The 15,947-nt window shown below is 36.6% G+C and overlaps 1 protein-coding gene across 1 annotated transcript in view; it reads left to right on the top strand.

The window, feature by feature from the left end:
• The window catches only part of GTF2B (general transcription factor IIB), a 41,734-nt gene that overhangs the window by 19,365 nt on the left and 6,422 nt on the right, over window positions 1–15,947 (top strand). Inside the window, exon 3 of the mRNA XM_004378714.3 lies at window positions 15,778–15,911. Within this exon, the coding sequence (XP_004378771.1) occupies window positions 15,778–15,911 (134 nt within the window). The remainder of the gene's footprint in view (window positions 1–15,777; window positions 15,912–15,947) is intronic.

The following is a 15,947-nucleotide window of genomic DNA, read 5'->3' as shown; positions in this document are numbered from 1 at the left end:
ATGTTATGGGGTTGTTAACCAATGTCATAAAACAACATGTGTACTACTGTTTCATGAAAAACTATTTGTTCTGTAAGCCTTCACCTGAAGTACAATGAAATATAAAAAATAATAATAAAAATTAAAATTGAAATAGCTGCTTCAAAAGAACAGAAAATTTCTCAGCATCTTCCTGGGTCCTTAGTCTTAAATATTTGACTTAGTCGAGGGCAGAAGGAGCGGCACTCAGACGTATGAAATAAGGAGTAAGTGTAACCCAACTTTTGTGGTTTGTGTATACTTTGGAAAGTAGATAAACATGATTTATTCCAGAGGATTAGTGATGTATCTATAGTGAGTCTCATCTGAAGCATTTTAGTCATCAAAAAATGATTTGTTACGATTTTCATTTGTTCATATGGAATTACTATTTTTAAATTTCTAGTATAAAATTACCCATTGCCTTCGAGTCAATTCCAACTCATAGCGACCCTATAGGGCAGAGTAAAACTGTGCCCCATAGGGTTTCCAAAGCTGCAATCTGTACGGAAGCAGACTGCCGCATCTTTCTCCCACAGAGCAGTTTGTGAGTTCAAACCACCGACCTTTCAGTGAACAGCTGAGCACCTAACCACTGCACCACCAGGGCTACTAGTATAAAATTACTGCTAATAATAATACCACTTATTAAAATTTCACTTTTATTTCTTCTTGTGCACTAGGAATCTACATAAATGCAGCAAAACTGTAGAAGAGAGATAATCTATTCAGAAATATTATTTTTATGCTGGAGATTGCAGCCAGTACCCAAGAATAGGAGTAATACCTAGCAGTTTGAATTATTTAGGAATGAGACTGCTAGTAGGATTGTGGGACGTATAACAGACACATTAGTGGTGATGTGGTGATGTACTGTGGAAGTGTCTTACTTGGAGGATATCTGAGATATTCGTGTAGGTTGCTTATGTCAGACCTCTAGTGGGTGTTCTAAGGCATGCAGAGTTGCTAATAGGAGTTGAGAGCCATTAGGAATTGTCTTCTACTCAGTAAGCAATATTAACAGCTAATATATTTACTATATGCTGGGTACTGTTCAGGAGTTGGGTGGTGCAAGCAGTTTGCGATCGGCTGCTAACTGAAAGGTTGGCAGTTCAAACCTATCCAGCAACTCCACAAATGAGAAGGCTTGGTGATCTGCTTCTGTAAAGATTACAGCTGTGAAAACCCATGGAGCAATTCTACTTTGTAACACATGGGGTCACTCTGAGCTGGTAGCTGACTGAACAGCAGCTAACAACAACAGGCACTGTTCTAAATGGTTTACATATTCATTCACTTTATCCTCACGACAACCTGTGATGTGACTACTAACATTATCTTCATTTTATAGATGAGGAAACTGAGGTTTAGGTAATTTGACAGTCTAGCTCCATTGTCTACATAAGAGCCAGATTTTTATTCTATATTGCTTTTCATAATAAAATGAGTTCAGTCTGGGGTTGGCAGACTATGGCCTACAGTCTGTCTTTACATATTTTTAAATGGTTGAAAAAATTAAAAGAATAATTATTTAGGACATTTATATCAAATTCAAGTTAGAGTGTCTGCAAATAGTTTCATTGGAACATAGCCACACTCATTTGTTTATGTATTGTGTGTGGCTGCTTTCATGCAACAACGGCAGAGTTTAGTAGTTGCAACAGAGACTTCATGTGGCACTCTCATCACTGTACTGCCTCACAGCGCACTGCAAATCTCAGTGATGTAGTTATAACTCGACAGCATTTTGAGGGCCACACATGTCACCATAATGTGATATCTTATTATTATTGTTATTCCCATCATGTCAGAACAAGAAAAGTGACTTGGAGTGCCATGCTCTTAAGGCACAGTGGAGTGTGAATTATTTTTTTGTCAAATTAGATGGCAAAGGATTGTGTCTATTATGCAATGATATTATAGCTGTGCTACAAGACTACATTGAACATTGACATTATCAGACTAAGCACTCATAGTATCACTAACTCAGGAAAATAATAGAAAAGTTAGAAAATTTAAAATGAAATAATATCTCATCACAGCAGAATTTCTTCATAAAAATTACAATGAAACTGCATCGCAAGTATTTTCATTTGTAAGCCAAGCAAGGAAGGCCATTTACCAGTGGTGAGTTAATTAATTCATGTTTGATTGCAGCAGCTGAATAAATGTATCCAGAGAAAATAAACTTATTTAAGACTTTAGCCTTTCAGCAAGAGCAGGTGCTTGAAGAGTTGACAATGGGAGCAACGTCCATAGTCAACTGAAAATCAAGGCTAATGATTTCAAGTAGTTTTCCTTGGCTCTTGATGAGTTGACAGGTGTTACTAATATTGCTCAGTTGTCCTTTATTCAAGGAGTCATTGCTGAGTTTGAAATGACTGAAGAATTAATCTCTATGAATTATCTGTGTGGAACAACAATAGGAGAGAATATTTTCAAAGAAGCTGAGAAAACACTAATTCAGGACAACCTGAAGTGGAATCTGCTAACAGGTGTTACAACTCATAGTGTGGAGCAGAAGAAGATTTGTTGTTGTTAGGTGCCATCGAGTCAGTTCCAACTCATAGTGACCCTGTGTACAACAGAATGAAACACTGCACGGTCTGTGCCATCCTCACAATTGTTGTTATGCTTGAGCCCATTGTTGCAACGACTGTGTCAGTCCATCTCATTGAAGGTCTTCCTCTTTTTCACTGACCCTCTACTTTACCAAGCATGGTATCCTTCTCCAGGGACTGGTCCCTCCTGATAACATGTCTAAAGTATGTAAGATGAAGTCTTGCCATCCTTGCTTCTAATGTACATTGTAGCTGTATGTTTTCCAAGAGAGATTTATTCATTCTTCTGGCAGTCCGTGGCATATTCAGTATTCTTCACCAACACCATAATTCAGAGGCATTGATTCTTTTTCCATCTTCCTTACCATTGACATTGAAGAAGATTTAGTTGGATAAATTTACAAAGACTGAAAATGTAAGATATTTAAAGCATTTTAATTCATTCATCCACAGGTACTTAGTGGGAAATATCTGAATCAGTCATGTGCTGTTGACTCAGTAGTGTCAACAGTGAACTTACTTTGCTCTCTGAACTTTCATCAGTTCTGTGAATTTTTTGTCAGAAATAGAAGTTGAATATTCTGACTTCCCCTACCACACAGCAGTTTGGTAGCTTAGCAGTGGCAAAGTTCTAGTCAATTTTTTGAACTCGGAGCCAAGATTGAAATTTTCCTGAAACAGTACTGCCCTCACTACTATTATTGAATGCTGAATCACTTTGGAAATTAGCTTTTGCTGCAGAATTGCTAATGTTTTTAATGAATTCAACCTAAAAGGTAAAACAGTGCTTATGTGCAAAACTTATTTTGCCTTAAAGTCATTTTGACGACAACTAGCATTGTTTAAATCACAGTAATGTTAAATTGCTTCATTAACTTTAATACACTTCCGTTGCTGTCAAAAGTTAAAGCAAGAAATGAGATTGTCATTCCCATACAAATTTGCAGCAGATTTATTTTCTCAGTTCAAACTATAGTTTCAGCAGTGTTTTTCAGACCTTGATGCAAGTGCAAAAGAAATTTTCATATTTCAAAATGCATTTAACTGTGCAATTAAGGAGCTTCCATTTAACCTTCAATTGGAAGTGATTAATCTGCAATGTAATGACATGTTAAAAGACAAATATCAAGAGAAGAATGTAATAAAATTCTATAAATGTCTTCCAAGCAATGAATATGCTCAATTAAAATGATACGCTTGTGGATTAATATTAGTATTTGGCATTACCTATCCGTGGAAAAGACATTTTTCAAAGATGAAATACATAAAATCTTCTTACACATCAATATTGACAGATGAACGTTTGTAATCGATTTTATGATAGGGGACACTAACTTTGAATTAAGTGAAATGTTATCCCCAAAAAAGAGATTTCTGTTCTTCTCAATACCAGACATGTATTACAATAAATTTTATTTAAATATTATGTTTTTAATTTCATCAATTAAAAATTAGATTTTTGTCCTCTCTTATTATACACATACATACATAATATCCTCTGTTTTGCCTTTCGACCCATGAAGCTTATATGTGGCTCTTTACAGAAAATGTTTGCCAGCCTCTGAGCTAAATGACAGTATTCTAATTCTTCTAAAATATTAAGATCAAAATGACAAGTTGTAAAGGTAAAGCAACGACATAAAATAGAAGATAATTTCAGCTTCTTAGCTCTTCTAACTTCTGTAGCCATTTAAAAAGTAGTGCAGAGTAGTCCAGTATGTTTCTAGCTCTCCCATCAGCTTCACATCCATTTTAACCAGCAAGACGGTTGGTTAAGATTAAACAGCTAGGGAAGGAAGTTAGTTCAAAATGGTTATTTGCTTTTTTGTTCTTGGAATCTTTAATTTTTTCTTGTACTTTTATGCTACTTCATATCAAAGGAAGTTAATTTTCTTTTTGTTTTATTTACTTAACTAGTCCTGAACACTAGCATCAGAATTACTGTGTATTATTTTAGCTAAAGCTGCTAGGCTGAATTTTAATGCCCGAGAATTATAAAATATAATCCAGTCAGTTGTGAAGAATATTGAATATACCATAGACTGCTGAAAGAACAAACAAATCTGTCTTGGAAGAAGTACAACCAGAATGACCCATAGAAGCAAGGATGGCGAGACTACATCTCACATACTTTGGACATGTTATCAGGCGGGATCAGTCCCTGGAGAAGGACATCATGCTTGGTGAAGTAGAGGGTCGGCAAAATAGAGGAAGACCCTCAACTAGATGGATTGACACAGTGGCTGCAACAGTGGGCTCAGGCATGGCAACAATTGTGAGGATGTCGCAGGAGCAGGCAGTGTTTTGTTCTGTTGTGCGTGGGGTCGCTATGAGTTGGAACTGACTTGATGGCACCTAACAACAATCCAATCAAACTTAACTATCTTTAATTTATAGCAATGTATCTTTGTGGTATTGGTTCTTCTGATACAAGATAGGACTAACACTTGTTTTAAAATATACGGTAGCTGTATTCACAGATATTTGTGGTAAAATGTGTAATATGACGTCCTGCAAGTGAGGAATCCTTTCCATCACCAAACAAGGCCAGATAGAAAGGAGTCTGCTAACAAAGTTCTCTTTTGATGAGGGTGTCATCAAGCAAATTGTTAAGATGAAAATAGCTTAATTAGACATGACTCTCTGTGGGATTAAATTTTTAAAAAAAATTTATTAATAAAAATATAATTGTCCTATATCAACAAAAAATTGAGATTACATTACATGTAATATGTAACTGGGTTTGTGTCGTCTTGCTGGCATATGCTCTTTGTTGCCAGCTGATTTCAGCCTTTACCTGTTAATACTGAGGAGACAGGGAAGAACTCAAGCTGGGCAAATATTCTGTAGTCCAGTAAAGGACATAACAGTTGTGGCATTTTTGTGTTTGAGATGTTGAGCATAAAGATTTGAATTCAGACAGTAACATCCTATGTTTTCTAATAAATGATCTTGATACATGGTTTGATTAGGCTTGCCATAAAATTTTACGTTAGCTGAAATATTTTGGATTATACTATACTTACTAGATATGCATTTTGGACAGCATTTGGTTTCAGTAATCACCCAACAAGTTTAAAAACTGAAACTCTTTCAGAATTAGTTTTTGGACAGCCCAGTACTTCATTAATGTTTAATTCGTGTTTAAAACTTTGGACTGCCCATTGTTACTAATTCCCCTTAATTTCAAGCCCCTGACTGCATAGATACTGTTCACTTGTCATTTTCAAAGCCATGTATTGCTCCTCTCAACTGAATCAGACAGCTAAAAGCTTATTACTGTCACTTTTTTTTATTGAAATAATTCATAATACAAAAAATATATTTATCTTATTTGATATAGACTACCTTTTATGCAGCCTCTAATAACAATTTTCTCACTGTCCTTCAAGCTTTAACTCAGTCTCCTTGAGGCCCACCACCCAGTCCTAAAACCAGTGCTTCGTGTTTTAAATTTTTCTTATAGCATCACCCGACTTCCAGGATCCAGTTGCTGGTTCAATTACAGTTACATAACAAAGTACCCCAAAACTTAGTGGCTTAAAACAGTTATTTTATTTTGACATGATTTTAGGGTCAGGCATTTGGGAAGGACTCATCTGAGCAGTTGTTTCTTTCCATGTGGCATTGGATGGACCAGAATGATCCACTTTCATAATGACTTCGTTTCATGAAACCTGCATTTCTGGTACCTCTGTGCTCCTAGGCCTCCCCACATGGTCTCTCATCCTCCAGGGCTTCTCCGTAGTTGTTTTAGGGTAGTCGTATTTTGTACATGGTGCCTGGTTTCCAAGAACAAGTGTTTTGAGAGAGAAGGTGGAAGTTGGACTAGTTTAATTAAGGGCTATGCCTAGAACTGGCACAGGATCACTACAGTATTCCATTTTTCAAAGTAGTCATACGGCTTACCTAGATTGGAGGATGTAGAGAAAGAGGCTCCACTTCAGAGTTAGAGTAATGGGGTCATATTGCAGAAGAACATGTGGATGGGAGATATTATTGCAGAGCCATCTTTGGAAAATACGATTTGCCACACATTTAATGTTTTCTCCCCCAATATTTAAATACCTGCATAATATGTAGTCTCTATTTAGGTTGTTTCCAGTTTTTTGTGGCTATGTTTAATTGGAGCCCTAGTGGTGCAGTGGTTAAAACCAAAAGGTCAGCAGTTCAAATCCACCAGCCATTCTTTGGAAACCCTATGGGCAGTTCTATTCTGCCCTGTAGCCTCACTATGAGTCAAAATCAACTCGACGGCAATGGGTTTATATTTGATATAGTTTTTAATACTACTCAGCATGTAATAGTTATTTATTTAATTGATTTTCCTCTTTTATTTGAATTATAAAATTAAAAAATTTTAAACATATGAAACATGATTTTCTGCCTCATTTTGTCAGGGATCGTTAAAATATTGATCGTGATCTTTAAAACAGGACCGATTTTTTTTTTTTTAATAGACTTATTTTTTGGAGCAGTTTTAGGTTTACAAAAATTGTGCAGAAAGTACAGAGTTCCCATATGCCCCCTTTCCCCCTACCTATTGTGTCTCCTGTTAACATCTTGCATTCCTGTGGTACTTTTGTTACAAGTGATAAACCCATATTGATATATTGTTATTATAACAAAGTCCATAGTTTACATTAGACTTTACTCTTTGTGTTGTACAGTCCTGTGAGTTTTAACAAATGCTTAATGTCATGTGTCCACCATTAACTGGGCCAATTTTAAAGCCAAGCTTTGTCATTCCTATCATGAAACTATAGGTTCTAACAGCATTATTATTTTTCCCCAAATCCTAATAGTATGGTTGTGTAACTTTTAAATTTGGACACTAGGTCGCAGTATAATCATATTTAGATCATCAGCTTGTTCATAAATTTTACCTTGTACGTTGCTTGTACATTGATTTTTTAGCCAGCAGAGTATTAGGTTATAAGCTACTGTAGTAGCTGATAAGCATGAAATTGGTTAATCACGACTTTTATAAATTAGGATCTCTCTATGAGGGATTGTGTGAAACTTAATAGTATCATTTCTGGATAAAGCTACTTTTTGTGTACCATTTAAATCTGATTTCTTTCCTTATTCTTAAAAGCAATATGAGGAAAATGAAAGTAGTTTAGATAGATTTGAAAGAGAGAATGAATCAACTGTGACCTCTCCCTCCTAAACTCATTTGGATATTATTTATACCAGTGAATCTGAAACATGAATACATGAATTTGCATTAAGAATCACCTGGGGAACATGTATCAGAAGATGCTGGGTCCCACTCCCAGAAATTCTAGTGCAGGTAATACATTGGTAACATATTGAGAAACACGAATCTATACTATTAATTTTACAGTTTACCACATTCTTTTGAGATATTCTGTATTTTTAGATTTTTCATCTTTGTTTTCATATTTTCCATGTCTCTAGACTTAGACTGCAAATTCCTATAGAACAGATACTTAAAATTACGTGGCTCTATTGCTGCTAGTATAACTAGGAGTTAATGGCCTTGGAGCCTAGGCTCAACTCTACTAGTTAATAAACTATGTAACTATTGTCGTTACATAATTTCTCCAAGCTTAACTTTCTTCTTCTGTAAAATTAGTACCCCATTTCCCCCCAAAAAGGCAAGTACCATACATCTCAAAATTGTTAAGAATCAAATGAGATACTGTATAAAATAGAGTATAATTTTAGTCTGAGATTTCAGTGATACATATTTTTGTGGATATGGGTGCTCCATTTTTTTTTTTTTTTAAACCTTGTAGAAAATGAGGGTAATTGTAAGTGTGAGATACCACTCTTCATAGCATGTCAATTGCAACAGGTGTTTTAGTGATTGCTATGGGTCCGGCGTATTTAATGCCCCCATTGTTGTATTTTAAAGATTATCTTCAAATTAGCATTGACAGTCTTCCTAAAGGGAAAAATCCAGATTTAGTTTAATATGGCCGAGGTGTATTTCTAAAGTACAGAGTATTTTCAACTCCTTGCTTTTGCATCACTGTAAACCCTCAGCTACTACAGCTTTCTTGCCTAGTTTAGAATTTTTAATTTGGGTGCTACCTTCTCTTAAGCCTCAGAAAATTACTAATTTTATTTAACGCAACTGCTCTTTGAGGTAGTTTTTTTTTTTTCCATTTTATAGATGGGAAACCTGAGGCTCAAGAGTGCATAGGTAATTAGCTTAAGATTCTGCAGCTAGTAAGTGGTAGAGCCACTTAAATCCAGATCCGTGGAACTGAAAAAGCCTTTGTTCTTTCCACTTTATCACATCACTCCATTAAAGCCTGTGCTGGTCAATGTGAGCGATAGATAAGCAAGCCCTGGTGCAAGTCTTTCGATCGGGTATGGAAGGGAAGAGGGCAAATTAATGCAACACAGTGTGGTAAAAGCTATATTACAGATCTTCCAAGTGGTGAGAACACAGGAAGGAAGTGGTGACTTCCTGAGGAAATTACTGCTGGATTTACGTAGAAGCTAGATCTTTTAAGAGTTAGTAAGGGTTTATGGTAAAGACAAGGTACCATTATGGTGCTACTCAAGAGCCAGGTGAATAAGATAAAGTATTAAAGATGCAATAGAAGAAAACTTTACATTCCTGGCAGAAGACCTAAAGGTTGCATATCAAGAATCCTGCACCCCACTAAAGATTGTATCCTTTTAACATTTTTTAAATGTCATTAATACTCTTGTAAACAACCAACCAGTAAAAAGGTTACTGTCAGAGAACATAAAATCATATTGACAGATTACTTCTCTGTGACAAATGCCAAAATACAATGACGTTAACTCTGATTCTTTTTCATAGGACACAAAAAGGAAGTTCTAGGACAGTCTTTTATGAATATAAACATAAATCCAAAAAAAATGCAGTGCTGAGTTATGTTTGCTAATTGTCATGTGGAACAGCACTGATAACTATTCGCTGATATTTCTGGTTCTCCTCCTTTGGGATGTATGGTAGGATTGTATTTCCTCAGCCCCTTTGTAGTTAAGCATGAGCCCTTGACTGGCTTTGTCCAGTGACATGTGAGTGGAAATGTGTCACTTCCAGTCAGAAACCATTAAGTCACTGCATAATTCACCACATTCCCTTCTGCCACCATGATGACTGGAGATGTCCCAGGTGGTAGGATTCCATTGCTTTGAATAAAAATGACATGAAAAGTCCCCAGCTGCCCCTCGATAGACATGTAGTATGAATAAGAAGTAAATTTTAGTTTTAAGCCATTAAGGAGCCCTGGTGGTGCAGTGGTTAAGTGCTTGGCTGCTAACTGAGAGGTTGGTGGTTCGAACTCACCAGCCGCTCTGCAGGAGAAAGGTTATGGCCTTGGAAACCCTATGGGGCAGTTCTACTCTGTCCTGTAGGGTCGCTATGAGTCGGAATCGACTTGACAGTAATGGATTTGGTTTAAGCCACTAAGCTTTTGAAATTATTCATCACCTAACATACTTTAATTTCTCTGAAATGACACATAAGTATTAGAAGGACAATAACCCACAAGCAGCTATAAATTTTTATAGTGTAAGAAGACACTTGGTAAGTAATGCTATGGTTTGCTAAGGTGAAAGACATGTAATAAACTCAACACTTACTCCTATCGTAAGATACTCTGAATTAGAGTCGAACAATGCTTTGATAGAGATTTTCAGTTTACCTTGTACTTTTATGCTTTATATTGAAATATTGAAGATATTTCTGTTTAAAATCGGCACGTTATTTTGAAAGTTCTGATCAGTGCTATAGATATAAAATAGAAGTAAAAGTTAAGCATTGAAAAGGGAACAAGTTCTTTGTCACTGATGTGGTTTTATATCTAGAACATTCAAATCAAATTTTAAAATTAATAGTTGGGGTGCAATGGATCACTTTTATATGGCCTTTCTTGCCATGGTCTTGTACCTTGGGTGAGACTATGCAAATAATTGTGGCCCACCAAGGGGATTAGTCAGTTTTGCCATTCCACTAGGCTTAAAATGAGCCATCCTAGAGGCAGAAAGAGAGGAGGATCTCACCACCAACAAGAAAGAAGAACCAGGAGTGGAACGTGTCCTTTGGACCTGGATTCCTGCACCGAGAAGCTCCTGGAACCAGGAGTTGGAGAGAGGAGCTGTAACACCAAAGACGGCAAAAACCAGAAGCAGCGAAATGATGACAGCAGAGGCAGGAGACTGCATTGTGGGAGCGAGAAAGCTGAGCACGTTCAGGCAGAAGGCTTGCTGGTGGAGTAGGGTGCCTCCAAGCACTTGGTGGAGCTAGGCTTGCAAACCTATGGAGCTAGAGCTGAGCGCTTTCTGGCTGAGACTTACTGGGGGGAGTGGGGTGCCTTGGGGCACTTACCAGCGGAGCTAAAAGAGCTTTGTAACACTTGCCTGAGCAGGGCAGAGGCTGAAGGGCCAGAAAGAGGCATGCCTGCATGGCTGAGAAGAGGCTGTCCTGATTGAAGAACTATCCTGAGCATTCCTGAACCTGAATTGTAATCCGTTACTTCCCTAATAAACCCTATAATCATGAGTATTATCTGTGGGTTCTGTGTGGCCATTGCAACAAATTAGCAAACCCAGCAGAGAAGTAGAGTGTGCCATGGGAAGGACAGATGGTGTCAGAATTGGTAAAAAGGGCTGGCAAGAGGAGATATGTCTGACCTCGGCCTCATAGGAATCAGCCTTGGGCTGTTGTTCTTGATTCTTCTTCCCCCATGGGAAGTTAGACAAGGTCAGATACCTACCCCATGCCATTTTTACAATAGTCTGTTGAAAGTGGTTGAATAGAAGCATATAAGATATTATAGCAATTACTAGTTAGAAAATGAGATTTTTAACAACAAAAAAAAAATAATCTAATCTTAAGTGTGACATACATAGACTTGGAAGTCTAAAGGAAGACCTAGAGGAAAGAGAGTATCCCCATAGCCAAGAAGAGTGATAAAAATTGTTCACTCTTACCCAAAGTAAATACATAGATTTGATGTACGTTAATTCAAAATCAATAGTATTTTAATAGGAGTGATTTTTTATCTTTAATGTATTGGGGTATTATATACAAATGTACAGATCCCAAATGTACAGTTTGAGTTTTAACATTGCATATACCAGTGTAACCAACAACCTAGTCAAACTATATAGACCATTTTTATCACCCCAGAAATTCCCTTAACATCCCATTCCAGTCAGTTACCACCTACCAGCATCAACCACTGTGCTGATTTCTGTCTTATAGAGTATTTTGCCTGTTGTTGAACTTCATGTAAATGGAATCATACAGTATGCACTTGGTTGTGACTAACTTTTTTGGCTTAAAATAGTTTTTGAAATGCATTATGTTATTGCATGTATCAGTAGTTTATTTGCTGAATAGTATTCCATTTTATACAATTTCCAATGCAGGATATTTGGGTCATTGCAGATTTTGGCTAATATGAATAAAGCTGCTATAAACATTCTTGTATGAGACTGTTGTAGGTAAGTACTTGGGAGTGGAATTGCCAGATTATAAAGAAGGTGCCAAAGTAGTTGAACCATTTTAAACTGGTAGGAGTGATTTTGACAGTTCTCAATTTCTTCTTGAAAAATAAGGAGATGAAACTCATCTCTTTCAAATATAAATGTACATACTGTCTCTGTTTACTTTTTTTTGGACAGAGAACTTGATCAAAAGTGTTCAGAGATCATACTGTGTAGATGGAAGGAGGAGGAGTGCCTGAAAAGAAAATTGTATCCTGTTGTAAATCTTTATATATGGACTTTCTGTTCTGGTAGTAGTTATACAAAAATCCATGTGTCGTTAAGGAGAGAACTGGTAAAAATTGGCCCATTTCTAGAACTTCAAAGGATACGTGAGGTTGTATGTGTGTGCGTTAATTGGCAGGCTTCTTGTCAAAGGTTGATTATACCAAAAAATTACGGCTACTTTGTACCACGAATCCCTTGAAAAGATTCTGTATTGCACCTTTCTTCCAGAGCAAAATTTTAAATGCTCCTTCATTTAGATTTTCTTCAGATGAAAGTCCTTTATGTATTCTGATTTCCTGAATGATCTTGCCCTATTTCTTGTTGCTCAGTGCATTTAATGTGCTGGTTTAGTTGCAGTTTTGTAATGTGCTGTTCTGAGCTATTTTGGAAATTTTATTTCTTATACATGCTATGTTTTGAGCAGTTAAATATAAAAAGAAGGAATGGCTCTTAGCACAAACCACAGATTCTTGAATGAGTCATTTAGATCATTCGCACATATATGGAAAAATTACATAACTACCCAGTACTGGGTTTTCTATTTCTACTATACTAGGCCAGGTTTTTGTTTTTTTTTGCAATCTATTTTGCCTATTTTAAGGCAGTATAAAGCAAGCAGTTAAAAATACTCTTGGTAAGTTACTTTGAGGCCATTATTAAAAACACTATGAAGGGAAGCATTTTGGCGAACTAATGGTTTAGCCAGATTTCTAAAGAGGCTTAAAGAGGTCCCCTTTGTATTTGCACTGTTCTCTTCATGTATTGTGTTAATGACAATATTACAAGTTAATGACAGCATCTGATTTTTTTTTTTTCCCTAAGTATTTGTAATTTAGCAAGTAACTTCAGGTTTGAAAGCCACAATAGTTTTTTGCCTTGTGCATGTTTGTGTTTTTATTTTGCTGAATAATAAACTCAGATTCACTTTTCCCCCTTTGAAAACATAAAGACGTGGGCATTCTGTTATAACTTTAGTTGGTGGGTACTATTAAACGGATCAAACTTTGTCTAAAAAGCTTGCTCCAGTGTCCATTTAACCTTCAGCTCCTTATTTTCGGCTACCTGCTATCTGATGTAATGAAATTTCCTTACAACTGATCTGTGTCCCTGCTTATGCTTTCCTTGGCCTTTCTCATTGCATGAAGAGGATGGCAGCAGGGATCGTACCTCTAACCTCAGTCCCCTTTTGACACGGACACATGATAGTCTGGTTGATTTGATACTCCAGGTTGATTTGAAAATCTGTTTTTAAAAACACGAATTTTTCCAAAGCCTTTGGTAATGAATCTATTTACCTGCTTGCTTAAATAAAATGTTAAGATTAGATTATGATTACTATACTGTTTTTGAACATTTTAACTTAATGTACTATATATAATATAAAGTTTAGAAGATACAGAAAGGTCTATATTGAGTTCATTCCTTCCGTTCCCCTCCCTTACCTGCTTTGCTGTTCTATTAATCACACACCTGCAGCAGAGCACTCTGATATTTTGAAAGTCTAATATGGAGATTAATGTTTTAAAACTGATACCTCTCCTTATCCCCTCACCAAAAAAGGGGAGAAGCTGTCAGAGTATCTGCCATCCTTTTTTTTTTAATTTTCATAGTAGTAAGAGCTAATATCAAGCCCTCATTTTGAACTTTTTAAGCCCTTTACATGCCTTGTACATGTATTCACTTATTTAATCTTTACAATCTTTAAAACATTAAGTTATTGGGGAATTTTAAAGTTGGGGAAGTGAAGGCACAGATGCGAAGTAATTTTTCTAAGGTTAAAGCACAAATGTCAGCATTCACACTCTTAAACCATTTATATTAGTTGACTCTTGGTGTACCATAACTTCTTTTAATTGCTGCAGTAACTTATTTCTGCCATTCCTTTCTCCTTTCTGCTTCTTGCGTGGTAGGCAAAGATGAAAATGGTCCGGTTTCTGCCTTCAACTTTTATCACACTTGGGTGAAAAAGTTCGTGTTTTAGAAATGCAGCATAAAATAGACTCTGGACTCGGATGTGAATTTCAATTCTAGCTGTGTGATCTTAGGCAAATTAATCTTATTTGTACAGTGGCAATAAAAGTGGACCTACTTTTCTTTATAAGGCAGTGAGAATTAAATAAGAACATTTACAAAGGACATAATAACTAGCATATGTACGTGTTCAGTGTTAACTCTCATCTACTGTGTAGATATGAACCAGGCATTAAGCATCTTCCCCTAAGCAGTAATCAGTCATATCTTTTGGTCTTAGGTTTCTTTTTTATTTTATTTTTTCCGATACAAAAATTTATACATACATTGTTATGTGACTCTAATTGCTCTCCCCATACTGTGACAGCACACTCCTCTCCACCCCTGATTCCCCATGCCCATTCAGCCAGCTCCTAACCCTCTCTGCCTTCCCACCTCACCTCCGGACAGAAGCTGCCCATTTAGTCTCTTGTATCTACTTGAGCTAAGAGCACACTCCTCTTGAGTATCACTTTATGTCCCACAGTCCAGTCGAATCCCTATTTGAAGAGTTGGCCTCAGAAATTGTTTTAGTTCTGGGCTGATAAAGAATCCAGGGGCCATGCTTTTTGGGGTTCCTCCGGTCTCAGTCAGACCATTAAGTCTGGTGGTCTTACTAGAATTTGAGTTCTGCACCCCACTCTTCTCCTGCTCCATCCAGGACTCTCTGTTGTGTTCTGTCAGGGCGGTCATTAGCGGTAGCCAGGCACCATCTAGTTCTTCTGGTCTCAGGCTGATGAAGTTTCTGGCTTATGTGGCCCTTTCTGTCTCTTGGGCTAATACTTTCCATGTGTCTTTGGTGCTCTTCATTCTCCTTTACTGGTCTTAGGTTTCTTGGCATGTCCTATTTAGCATCTGCCTCTTTGCCTAGTAAGAAAAGTTTGCGTACCTAACTTTCTTCTTACTGATTCTAGGCTTAAGGTTTATTCTGTATAAATTATTTGGCCAATGATTTTTTTAATCAATGAGTTATTTTAAAACATAAGCCTATGCTTAGTTTTCTGCAAAGCATTTTCCATGGAATTTTTTTTTTTTTTTAAATAAGCTCATATGTACTAATAACCATTCTGAACAGTATTTTCTGGCTTTTTCTACATACCTGTTGCAAATTTTGTTCAAAATTTGGTTCTGAGTCATTATATTGCCTTATCTTTGCATCATTTATGTATAGATTTATTTTGCTATTTGTCTTTATCTTGACTAATTTCATTTTCTCCCAAGAGTTGGAATGTGACATATCATAGCATAATGTTTAAAGATGGCTGGCTATTATTGAACTGGCACAATAGCTAAAGAAACGCTTCAGGACAAATGGCTGAGACATGATATTTAAGCTGGGGCCTAGATGTCCTTCTGGAGATTTCCTGGAACCAAAGGGCTGAGTTGGACATTAGACAGTGTTAATAAATAAATCCTATCTTGACAAGATGATTTAGGTTTGTGCTTATATTTTTAGGTGATCGGGTTATTGATGTGGGATCCGAATGGAGAACTTTCAGCAATGACAAAGCAACAAAAGACCCATCTCGAGTGGGAGATTCTCAGAATCCTCTTCTGAGTGATGGAGATTTGTCTACCATGATTGGCAAGGTAATAAGTCCATTTGCCAAGAAATACCAAGTGCAG

This window comes from Trichechus manatus, unplaced genomic scaffold, assembly GCF_000243295.1.
Source record: "Trichechus manatus latirostris isolate Lorelei unplaced genomic scaffold, TriManLat1.0 scaffold00058, whole genome shotgun sequence".
Taxonomy (NCBI): Eukaryota; Metazoa; Chordata; class Mammalia; order Sirenia; family Trichechidae; genus Trichechus; species Trichechus manatus.
The sequence above is the reverse complement of the archived record's forward strand: the minus strand, read 5'-3'. Positions and strand labels throughout refer to the sequence as shown.